We start from the raw sequence: 12,032 nt of genomic DNA on the forward strand, positions 1-12,032 counted from the left end.
ACTCTCCATTTAGTGAATTCCTCTGCACACTTGGCATTTTAACCCTTGAAAAATCACAAGCAAGTTGGTTAAATTGCAGACACTGCGAGCAAAAATGAAATACCTGGATGTTATAATAAAAAGCACGTTTCAGTGATATCTATTCAGAAGTAGCTTTAGAAGAGAAGCCGTGACGGCTGCTGCAGTAAGAAAAGAAGAGAAAAGTACCTGCTGTTGTGTTGGATGTACAGATCCAAGAAGTAAGTGACAGTCTTCTCTGAAAGCGAGTTGTCTGTAACTGGGAGCTCACATCTGGACAGGATGATATAGGGGGGGACTGCAAACAAACGTCATTTGATGAGCATACACACACCTACACACATGCTTGCATACACATGGACACACACACTTTCACCTTAACAAAGTCCAGTGTACATGATATTCTTTTAAAAAAAAAAAAAAAAAAGGAAAGTGTGTGGAAATATGACTTAGTGCTTATGCAATGACCCCGAAATGAAAGTTTATCTGTCTTCATATGGCAAGATGCACTCGGAGCCCTCCTGATACTCAAAAATGTTTGTGTTTGCAAAAATGTCATAAGGCGTGCATGTTGTCATAGTCGAGGCTCATATGGCAAAACACTTTTAAAACACCTTATGTGTTGCTACCTGCTGTAACAAACGATATTGTTGACTAGATAAGCTTCTGCTAATCGGCATTTCTTTAACAGCATACTGTCTGCTGAGACAGAGATCAGTGGTCAGCGGGCCAGTCAGCCAGGACCTGTCTAGACACCCGAGCAATGTGTGCCCTCACCTTTCACCTCCATACCCTGAGACACACTGCGTGCAAGGGGATACCTTTTAATCTACATTATCTTTTAAATGTTCTCCTTTATTCTTTCTGTGTCTCTACCCAGGTGTCTTTTTCTTTCATTGTTCAACTGTTTAACTCTTGATTTCTCCTAAAAGGCAGACTCGATGGCCCCACCAAGTGCCACTGTGAAAAATTTTATTCTTGCAGAACTAAATCTAACCTCCCCCCCATTTTTTATTTTATTTATTTATTTTTTCTTTATTCTACATGTTCAGCAAAGCTCAGTGAAACATTGAGACGTCTGTTTTATTGTCACCTTTTCTTTGGTTTGGTTAAGTTGCTCAGCTGGATTAGTTGCTTTAAACTGTGTGTAGTTGTTAACTATTTACTGAATCTTCTCCAGCCGTGATGGTTTGATACTGGAGGCCCATTCAGCATAGCTGTCAGTCTCCAGTTGGATACGCTCTTCAGAGTAAGCACCAACTAATCCTAGTGCAGCTTCCCCCCAAATCCTGGATTTTAACTTTGGCCACCCTGTGAGGCACAAGTATGCACACACAAACAACAACAAATGTTTGCAGCTGTGCACACAAAAACAATATTTTTGACAGTTCTTGCAACTGGCAATCACTTAGAAATAAGTTCAGAATGCTTTTATGAATGAGCTGCACTCATTGATCAGCGGAGTGGATTTAGAAATACTTCTCCACCAGCATTCCTAGAGACACTGTGGGTGCACTGGGACAGGTTTCTGGGCCAAAAGTGACAAGCTTGTCAGACAGCTACAGCAAAGGATCGAGCTATGCTTTGCATTATCAAAATGAGAATAAAAACGAGTGCTTTAAGTGGCTTGCTTGTCATAAAACGTAATGCTAAACTGTCTGTAAACACAATCCATTTGCTGTTCAAGTTAGATGTCTAAAGAACAACATGTTTACATCACATTTTTATAAAACAGTAAAAAATGATCTAATACACTCACCTATACCAAAATTAAACTTGCATTTGAAATCACATAAAAACAGAGAGTCAAAGAGTGTTTTTACCATTTGGTGTGGCTCTGGCAAACAGAAGTTAATGAAACAAGTGTTGACGTGCAACTTTATTTGTGTTTGATTATTGCAACAGTCAGTGTGCGATGTTCCCCATCGAATGATCACTCATCGGGTTGTTGTTTTTTTTTTCTTGCTTTGTTTGATGCCAAACTACTGAGTAAGAGCAAAGCGACAGATCTTGACTAAAACTAACAAACGCCAAAGTAGAGATCTACTTTCTCTCACACAGACTGTGCACATAGCTGACAGAAAATGTACAAAGACAAGATTTCCGACATGGACCTTGAGGGAACATCTGGTTTTCAAAGACAGTTGTGATTTGTGATGTAGTTTCTTTTCCCATTCAAATATTCGCTCGATACCAATCTGAATATTGTTTTTAGTTTGGACACACTGCGTTGTACATCTGCAGATCCTGAACTCTTGATATCTTTTCAAAATCAACATTTGCTAAGTTCAATAACTGTCCAAACGCCCTTTGGTTTTGGATATCTGGGTGCTGATTTGTGTACACGGCAGTCAAAGTCTCCGTTCCAGCTGCAGAGATATGGGTTTCAGTAAAGATGAGGGGGTGAGAGTTTCAAACAGATAAGGATTTTCAGGCAAGCAAAGCAGTTCTGTGGCCAGAGTCCACCACAAAATCCATGAAATCTTGTCAGTGGTCTGTTCTTGCTGCTCGTTCTGTTTGGGAACAGCTCAGCACTAATGTTGAGGCTGGATTTCCTCACTAAACCAAACCTGATCTCCAGAAACAGACTGGATGAGGATTTTGATTGCTTTGTTTTTAAATTGTTTGGGTTGTTATCATCTGGACTGTGCTACAAAGTTGTGTGTGTCCCTGAAATCACAGCATCCTCACAAACTGTATTTGTTATCATTTTAATAATTGACAGGTAGTGAGATGCACCGAACTTCAACCATTATTTATGCAGGTAATTTCATCGAGACACAGTGTCTCATTCTCAAGAGAGACCTAATGTTGTCTAATATAACAGCTGTACAATAAATAATAAATACATCCTGATGACAAGAAAATGATGATGTTCAGTTTTGTTAAAAGTGGTTCACCTCTGTGATGTAGCCCCCTTCTTGCTTTGTTATTGCCAAAACAAGCCAACAGACAAAATGTACTACTTTTATCTAATTTGTTCATGTTGTCCACAGTTTGTTCCCCACAGGAAGCAGATGTCACTCAAAATCCAACAAGTGTCTCTTGCACTTTAGTCAAGAAATAATACAAAACTGACATCTTGAACTCAAAGTGGAAGTTAATCCAAGTTAATTTCGGCCCAGACAGCGGATGCAATGTGATACTCACCCGTGACCTCTGTGCACCAGCTGTTGACCTCTTACCTCTGTTCTCTTCACAGGAACCCATTTCAGTGAACTGGGATAACTGGTGAATTATTAACACATCATAAACAGTGACTTTATACCAGCAATTGTGAAATGACAGAAACGCGGCCATGCTGGCACTTGCCCTTTGGAACCAACTATTGACACAAATATTATCTGTTCGATGCTGTTTGCTCGTCTGTGATCAAAGTGGTCCCATTTCCTGTCCTTTTGTATGATGTTGAACGTATAGAATAAAATAATCATTTGACCACAGCCCCTGGATTTGCCACTTTATTTACAGTATTGCTCGGCTTTTTGATATTGTAGAGGTCGGCTATCAAATATTAAATAAAGCACACATTTAAAAAAATATATTTTTAAATTTCCTGATAATTTAAAACTAGGAATTACGACTTTTGTGCAACGGAGAGACTGCACAAACACATACTTTGACCTACGACTTTATTTATTTGTTGATTTATTTATGTGGTAATCTCTGGCTTTTGTGGGACATCATTCAAGAAATATGTTCAAAATACGAAAAGTAGAAAGTAAAAGTATTTTTGCTCGTCATTTAAGTTTCATCATGGCATAGATGGTTTCATCTGTTATAAACCAGTGACGTCAAGCTGCTTCCTTTCATTAAGTGAAGAAGACATATTTAGTATCATTTAAAACAACTCAAAAGGAAGTTAATTGTGGTGCTTTGTGTAACACATATGGAAGCTGTGCGGTTCATTTATTTATATCAAACATATTCAACAGGCTCTTTCCAAAATGCTGTAGTTTAGTACAGACAATATTATTTTTCTTTTGCATGGAAGAAATAGAGATGATGACAAAGAATTTATAATAAAAATACTTTTGATGTTTTTATTGTACTTTTTTTCACATTTTAGGCACAGGAAGAATACACCCAAAACAAACAACTTTGCAGAGAGGCAATGCAACCATTCAGCCTGGTCAGGGTGCAGAACAGTGTGTCCTGTCCCACATATCAGCCTCCCAACATGAACGGAGGAGAGGTCGGAGGTGAGGGTGGAGGGCAGGTTCAGGCTGGAAACAGGGACATAGCTACTCCTCTAGTTGGTAGAATCCCCCAGACTCTTCACTTTGGCAATCAGGCCGTTGAAAAAATCCCTGAGGAGAATAATCGCACGTTAGACAGTCATAGAGTCCATGCGATCATCTGCGTAAAGTTCCATGTCGTGCGTGCGTGCGCCTACCCCATGTTGTTGACGGCGTCGCTGTTACGGATCTTCTCGTACGTGTTCGTGGCGCCCTCTTGCAGCTTCCTCCCCGCGTCGGTCAGGTGCTCGGTAAATTTGGAGAAGGTGTCATCCTGAGCCTCTGCACATGAAAGCGACAAACCAAGACGATTTACGCAACATGCAAAGAGGGTTGGGGGGAGGAGGGTGGGAAGACGCAGCGGGGAAGTTTTAAAAGTCCTGACGAACGCAACACCTACCTGTGTATGCGACCAAAGCCAGCAGCAGCACGGCAACCGCGAGGTACAGTCTCATCTTGGTTACTGAGGAAGAGCAGAGACAGATGGTTTTTTTCTTCTCCCACTGTTGCGCACAAGTTGCTCAATGACCAAAAAGGCAGAAGATGAGCATTATTGGTTTTCTTTCTTTTATAGTAGCGCCATCATATGTCAGCACCACAGCGACTGGACAGCTCCCTTTACATCCATTACATGAACCATTAACACGTCCTATCCACTTCATCTACATTCAGATTCCTGTGGTTTGTGGTTACTAAGTTCGACAATAATAAGAAACATTTAGATCACAGTACAACTTTCAGACAGCAAGGCTATTTGAGAATATATTGATGCTCCTGGTTATTAAGTTACATTTCTGCGTCTGTATCCTTTAAAAAACAGTGGCATGACATGTTTTTTTTTTAGAAGTGGTAAAATACAAAACATACCTGTTGTGTTTTTTTTGCTCGTCTCAGAGTAGAAAAATCGAGTGCCTTTGAGCTCCTTTGTGTGTTCCTCTTTATAAGGCTGTTGGGACCGTGACGCACAACACCAGACTTAGATCAACATGTACACGTGGTGACCTTGGCGTGTCACTGCCCCTTTTATTGACCAGCACAATAAAATTCCATTAAAAGATGCTGATCAGGATAAAGACACCAATGCGAGCAATCAAAAAAATAAATAAATAAAAACAACACCTGCTGTACAGTAAATTCCCAAATCCCACTAAGATTTAAAAATGTGTGATTTGCAGCACAGAGACGAGAGAAATCAAAAGTCACCACCTGTGGATGAGCATTCTAACCAGCTAAAGACAGGCAAAGGCCACACTGAAGAGAATTAGTGTGAAATCTGATTATGTTTAGGGATATGCTTCTCTTAGGGTTCAGAGTTTGTCCCCCAGCAACATCATAATTAATCACATGTGATGCAGAAGAACATAGTTCGCCCTCGATAAAATTAATCAACCTAAGCTATTTGGAAGCTCCTTTGGACCTGACGCGTTGGCCAAGAATTGATATAGAGTGGAGCAACTTTACATGTAATGATAATTTCTTATCAAGGTTTTAGTGTTCATTGGTGAGACTGGATTGGATTTGACAGCTCGAACTGTTTTTTTCTTTTCTCCCAATATAAAGCAGATTGTATGTAAAATTACGTGAGCTTTTCTTTTGCTTGTTTGTAATTCTTTGGTTTCCATTGTGCATTCATTTAGTGGGTTTGATATCTCGCAGACCTCATACTTATGTAATAGTGGGACAAGTATCTGGATGCACGACTTCAATAAAAGGGTAATTATCACAATAGAAGTGCTTCATGACGAGGTAAAGTCCTGCACTGTACTGCATGATGGCTGGTGTTATATTAATCCATAATTCAGTCACTATCATTGATGTATGAAGCAATGGTGCTGTGCTGTTATATTAGATGGAACGAATGCTGCTGGGTAGTTGCATTAATAAGCGTAACAGTTCTGTATGTGAAATATGAGAAAAGCTCTTCATAACAACCAAAGTGTTGCATCATTTATAAAAATCTCCCCTTCTTTTAACTAATGCTACATTTTCATATTGTCTTTTAATTAATGTAATGTTTTAAACTTTGCTGATTAAATATTATCCCTTAAACCACAAGACCTACATTTCAAAATGTCGCCTTGTGTGTTCTGTTTTGGAGGCAAAAGTCAGTTTCATTCTGTGCACTTTTCTGAAACTTCCCTTTCTTATTTGGTGTAGTTTTCCATTTGCCACTTTATTTAGAATTTCATCTGATGTCTGACCTTCGGTTTCTCAAAAAGAGAAGTGAGGAGAAAAAAAAAAAACTCTGGTACATCTTCTAGCATGCAACAAAAAAACAAAACAGTGCAGTTGGATGAACTTCAGTAAACCTTCATTACAACTATGACCTGACTAAGCACCAGGAAGTCTGCGTTTGACAATTTAAAGACCTCATCACTGCTGAACTTATCTGTTTTCACACCAAGCAGTCTGCTCCGAAAGGCCAAATGTCCATTCGTTGCTGATGACTTGGCCTATAAGTCGCTATTGTTATGATGAATAGCCTACAATCGAGTTAAATGAGCCTTCACATTCCTCAGCGCTCGCACATTACCTCCGAAAGACTAAATCTCCATCTCTTTTGTAATGAAGTGGCCAGTGAGTTTATGTATGAGCTTGAGCTTGCGTGCATATAAACTCCTCTTGAATAATTGTAGGAGGCATAGGGCGTGAAAGAGCATGTCTTGCGTGCTCCCAATTTGCAATAACAAGCTTACAGAAAGGCTGTTTTGTGTTTGGCCAAGGCCCCTGTGGTGACTGATGTTGTGTGCCAGCTCTGAAGGGGATGGGGAGGATGGAGGAAGAGGAGGAAGGGGGGGTTGTAAAAGGAGGTAAAATCACTGCAGGGGAGACGTTGGAGGGGTTACTAGCAGTCATGAGCTAGCTAGCACCTGCTAAGTTGCTGGGATTTTTTTTCCTAATTTTTTTGCTTTTTTTTTTTCCCCGTTGTTGTTGCTGGGCAGTGCTCTGAGCGCAGACACCCTATAGGAGCAGACGGCGCAGAAGTGCTGAGCTTGCAGGATGCTTGTGGTTTTCCTGTTTTCACCATCCATGACTGGTCCGTTTTACACAACTGATAGTGTACTGTAGGAGTTTCACTTGTCGGTTTCAAAATAAACACTGGTTCCCGAAACAGGTGATTTAATAGCGGATAAACACGGAGTCATACAGTTAGTCATTCTTTCGCTTTACATGCAATGCCCTTTAACACAGATAGAAATGGCAAACATGTTTGTGCATAAACCAAGGAGGTTTTTATGGAGAAACGAAATAGCTCATGCACATCTATCAAATACATACAGATGTACAATAAACTATGTCTTTTTTGCCATATGTTGAACAATAAGTTGTTGTTTTGGGAGCATTTTTTGAAATGTGTGGACAGTAAGAGACATAACAAAGGTCTCCAGTTAGATTCAAATCATTATTAATGTAGGACAAGTCTGGTAACAACAACTTCATTTCTTTTAAACCACTCTGCATCGCATTGTCAGACCATGACATGTCTAACATCTCATTTTATCTTAATTGTGCACACCTCAAGTGATTGTTCAGCAGTTCCCAGCTGCAAACTTACAATCAGCCTCAGATATGTGCTCTGTTCTTGGAGCACAGTATGTGTTTCTTTACCAGTCAAATATAGTTTACTTACTGTTCCAATAAAGAAAACACAGCTGGATCTTTGTGCAGAGTGCATTCAAGTGGAGGGGTCAGAGGAGAGAAGATGAACAGGGGACAAATGGTGTCCTCTACTGGCCTCTGTGCTGAACTTCAAAGAGAAGATCCTGCTGTGTTTGATAAGCTTTTTTTTTTTAGGTTTCTTGATTGGGAGAGTGATCTGAGTATAAGTCAAGTCATGGCCATCTTTTTCTCTTAGAAGGGACCAGATGTGAAGCAATCCGGTAACTTAAAAATGATAATTTTGCTTTTGGTTGTGTGGCTCCAATCAAACAAGTGGTTGAATTAAGTTTCTGTTTTGAGAAAATGTATCTTCAAATAGAAAGTTAACCAGTTCACTCTTTATTTATGGTGTGTGCCTTCATTTAATGGGTAACAGTTTAGAGGCAGACAAGAATAACTGTGTAAAGGGGTCTAATGGCAGGGAAAAAAACAAAGTTTGTATGCCTGTATGTGCTGAGTTCACAACCAACAAACAGTCATTTTGCATAATTTCTAACTGTTGACACGTGAACATACAAATGCATGGCTTTATAATATGATTGAAGTCAAGATTAAGGCAGAAATGGCACAGTGTCACCATAAAGATCATTCAATCTGTGGCACAGAATGTTCCCAAATACCTGCTGGGATCAAGACAAAGGAATCTGGAAGCAGATCTTAACAAGTCTGGACTAGAAAAACATTAGGCTGAGGGATGTGGAGGGTGGATGTGTGTGGAGAATAAACAGAGAAATACAGAGGATTGGGGTGGAGTACAGGCACGAGAAGCAAAAAGAAAAAAAAGGCAAACTTTGCTGTTTTAAACATATCCTTTTACGGTTAGCTAGAGCCTCACAATTGGTGAGAATGGTGGGGGTCCGTAGCTTGAGCCTTTGAGAGGTCGGGCACGTCGGGGAGAGGTCACCTTTCCAATCACAGAGTGGACAAGTAGAGACAGACACCCCCTTCATGCTTTGTGTTTTACACCTATGGGCAATTTACAGTTGTCAAGTAACCCAATAGGTGAGTGGGAGGAAACTGGAGCACCCAGGAGAACCTCGGCTCCGCTGCTTTACGGTTGCAATTACGTAATTACCCCCCCAGTAGCCTTATGCAACCACTGCCAAATGTAGGGACATGTCGAGTGAATGTGCAGCATTGAAACACTGGTGTAATCTAAGTGTTTAAATGCTCAGTATGATTACCACCTGGTGAAAGTCTGGCATTCTCCTGGGGATTATTATGACATTTTTTTAAAGCTTATTTGCCCCATAAAGTGTAATAGTGGATCACCGCCAGCTTCATGAAGTCTCCACCCAGAACCATAACTGAACCTAATAGATCACTCTTTAATTGCCTAATAAAGAAACAAACAGTGGAAAATCTTTTCTAGGTTTTGTTTTTATTCACTCAGCACCGTTCAGCACACTGGCAGCGCACTTACGGAGAGCAGCATGGTGGGCGTACAACATGTGAAACACAAGGGACACTTGTGAAGAACAGACAGGCAGCATCACACTTTACTCACTGATTGTCATTTTTTGTTGTGTAGTCGTTTTTTTTAACATTTCACTTCTTCTCCGTGAAGCACAACAAAGAACAAAAAATGGTTCGGCATCACCTCTAGTAGAAACCAGCAGACGCTTTGCTGTACGTGACCCCGTCTTTTGATCGTCATTCAGTGCGTTTATTGAAATGAGAGACACTCGTGTTTGATGCTGGAATCCCTTAAAACTCAGCAGGTATACATCTGCACCCAAAGTGGAAGACTTGACTCGAGCGTTGTGGGTATAGATTGATAGAACAGTTTATTCAAAGTAGAAAAGCGAAGCATATTACAAATAATTGTCTCGTTTTTGATGGTTGTGTTTAAACTGCGGTGCTTGTGTTCAGTGATCAAGAGAGTCGAAAGGGTGACGACGCAGAAGAAGAAGAAAACCCGTCTTCCCCTGTTCCTCCAGTCAACCCTCCCATCCTGAACATTAGAGCATACAATGTGGAGATTATCAGTAACTCTCAACTCCTTTTTTTTTGTTTTTTCTTTACCAGGGTATACAGAATTTAGTGGTCTATGCATTCTTTCTTCTACTACCACCAACCATCTACAACCCTTAACAAACCCCCCAGAGTCATTCTTTAGGCGGTGGTCTCCTTGACCTTCTCGATGATGTCCTCCATCTGCTTGCGGATGTTGGTGGCGTAGGGGGAGAGTAAGTCTGTCAGCTCATCAATCTTGCCCTCCAGAGATGTGCGCAGCTCCTGGGCAGTGGCCTCCAGCTGGGTCTTGATGCCCTCGGCCTGGACCTCGAGCTGCTGTCCCAGACCCTCGGCCTGGGTCTTCAGCAGGGAGGAGATGTCGCCCAGCTTCTTGGAGGCGCTGTCGCTGGCCTGTGAGACGTAGGGCTCAACGTGACCCTTCATGGTTTCCAGGTTCTGGGAGGTGCGGGACTGCAGCTCGCCCAGGTAAGTGGCGACGGTGCTTAAATGAAAATAAGACATTTCACATTAACAGAAATAAAAGTGAGGAACTCCAATTGCAAGTCTGAATGCTCCCCGTCCCAACTTACTTGCGGATCTCTTCGGTGTCTTTGTTCAGGCGCTTCTTCAGCTTGTGGCTGTAGTTGTTGATGCGGTTGCGGACGTCGTCGGTGTTCTGCTCCATCATGGTCTTGAGCTCACCCATGTACTCAGTGCTGCGCTCCTTGGCGTCCAGCATGTCCTTCTGCAGTTTGTTGGCCAGAAGCTGCAGGTCCTGAGACAGCTGGCCGGCGGAGGTGTCGGCGTAGGGGGCCAGCTTGGTCTGGATGTCATCTCTGTAGGTTGTGAGCTCGGCCATGGTGTCGGTGATCAGAGTGCTGGAGGCAGAGGAGCAAAGACATGAGAGAGGGTGAGAAGCATGCAGGAGAAGGATGTGGAACTGTGGAACTAAGGAAAGGAAAGAAAGAAGACGAACGAACAGTAAATTGACATACTCTAACTCCCTGCTAATCTGGGAGGCCTTGAGGTTATCCACGACTCCATCAGCTTTCTGGCTCAGCTCAGAGACGTACTCCCAGAAACGAGTCACGGTGTCCTCCCAGCGGTCTGGGGTGGCATCAGCCTGGCGCACAACACGGGCGTTGCAGCCTGTGATGGTCAGCACAAAGAAATATGTTAACACTCATCCAGTAAAGCATGATATGGGCAGATCGTAAACCAGCAGTGGACTCACCGGCGACGACGAACAGAGCAAGGATCAGACCTACAGCCTTCATGGTTGTTAGACAGACAGATACACCTGAGAAACACATGGGAAACATACAGAGCATTTTAAATTGACAAAATAATGGAAATCAACTTTTAAAAAATAGAAGATAAAACCTAAACATGCTTTAAGATGAACACAATTTTCATAAAACAAAAAAAAAACGACCTGATGTGTATAAATATAGAAATAACAGAGCACATTTAAAAACAATTTACCAAAATAAGATTTAAAAGTTGCGATTGAAAGAGCTCCTCTGAGCTGCTGTTCACTCACCTGAGAGGTTGAGTTTCCTCCGTGAGTCCCAGGACGGTGGCTGCTGCTCTTTATAGTCCCGGAGGCTGCTGTTGCACGAGAGAGGTGGCGCGCGGGAGGGGGGGAGTGATTGTGCGCGCGTTCACGTGGCGATGATGATTTGTCTGCACAGAATCCTGTTTTTCTCCACGCAACGTGCCACCAACACCGCGTCCGAAGTTCTCACCGGTTTGCACAGTTCGAGGAGATGATTGAGCAATCTGGCTGTCACGAGAAAGAAAAAAAAAAAATAGGGTAAAAGTTTCACGTCCAATGTCATGATACGTGTTTTTTTTCCTCTCATGTTATTTTTCCACATCCACGTGTTTTTGTTTTATCCTTTTGAGCAACTTGAGAAATCCCGTTACAAGATCGCCCTTTTTTTTAACACCTAGTTGTGGATACAGTCTTTTAGAGTAAAAAAAAAAAGAAAAGAAAGAAAGATAAAAACATCGTTGTATTATTTCATCAATTCAGCTTTTAATGGAACAATGAGCAGCTGATGATCTAGTATCAGACATGTGTGTCCTCTGCAGAAATCCCCTTTTTTCTACATGATAACATTGAATTAGGACTCTCTCACCTTGTAGCTGAAAAAA

The 12,032-nt window shown here is 41.6% G+C and overlaps 1 protein-coding gene across 2 annotated transcripts; it reads right to left on the reverse strand.

Moving 5' to 3' along the window:
* Positions 1-9,278: 9,278 nt before the first annotated feature.
* On the reverse strand, positions 9,279-11,503 carry apoeb (apolipoprotein Eb). Of its 2 annotated transcripts, XM_008277415.1 has the most exons (5): positions 11,416-11,503; positions 11,107-11,172; positions 10,868-11,021; positions 10,463-10,750; positions 9,279-10,374 (listed from the first exon to the last, which is right to left on the reverse strand). In XM_008277415.1, the coding sequence occupies exons 2-5, from the start codon at positions 11,147-11,149 to the stop codon at positions 10,032-10,034; spliced, it is 828 nt and encodes a 275-aa protein (XP_008275637.1). In that variant the 5' UTR covers positions 11,150-11,172; positions 11,416-11,503; the 3' UTR covers positions 9,279-10,031. The 2 variants fall into 2 exon arrangements, with proteins under 2 accessions (XP_008275637.1, XP_008275636.1); XM_008277414.1 differs by lacking the exon at positions 11,416-11,503 and having other exon boundaries at positions 11,107-11,203.
* Positions 11,504-12,032: the final 529 nt, after the last annotated feature.

This window comes from Stegastes partitus, unplaced genomic scaffold (assembly GCF_000690725.1).
Source record: "Stegastes partitus isolate 25-593 unplaced genomic scaffold, Stegastes_partitus-1.0.2 Scaffold97, whole genome shotgun sequence".
Lineage (NCBI taxonomy): Eukaryota > Metazoa > Chordata > Actinopteri > Pomacentridae > Stegastes > Stegastes partitus.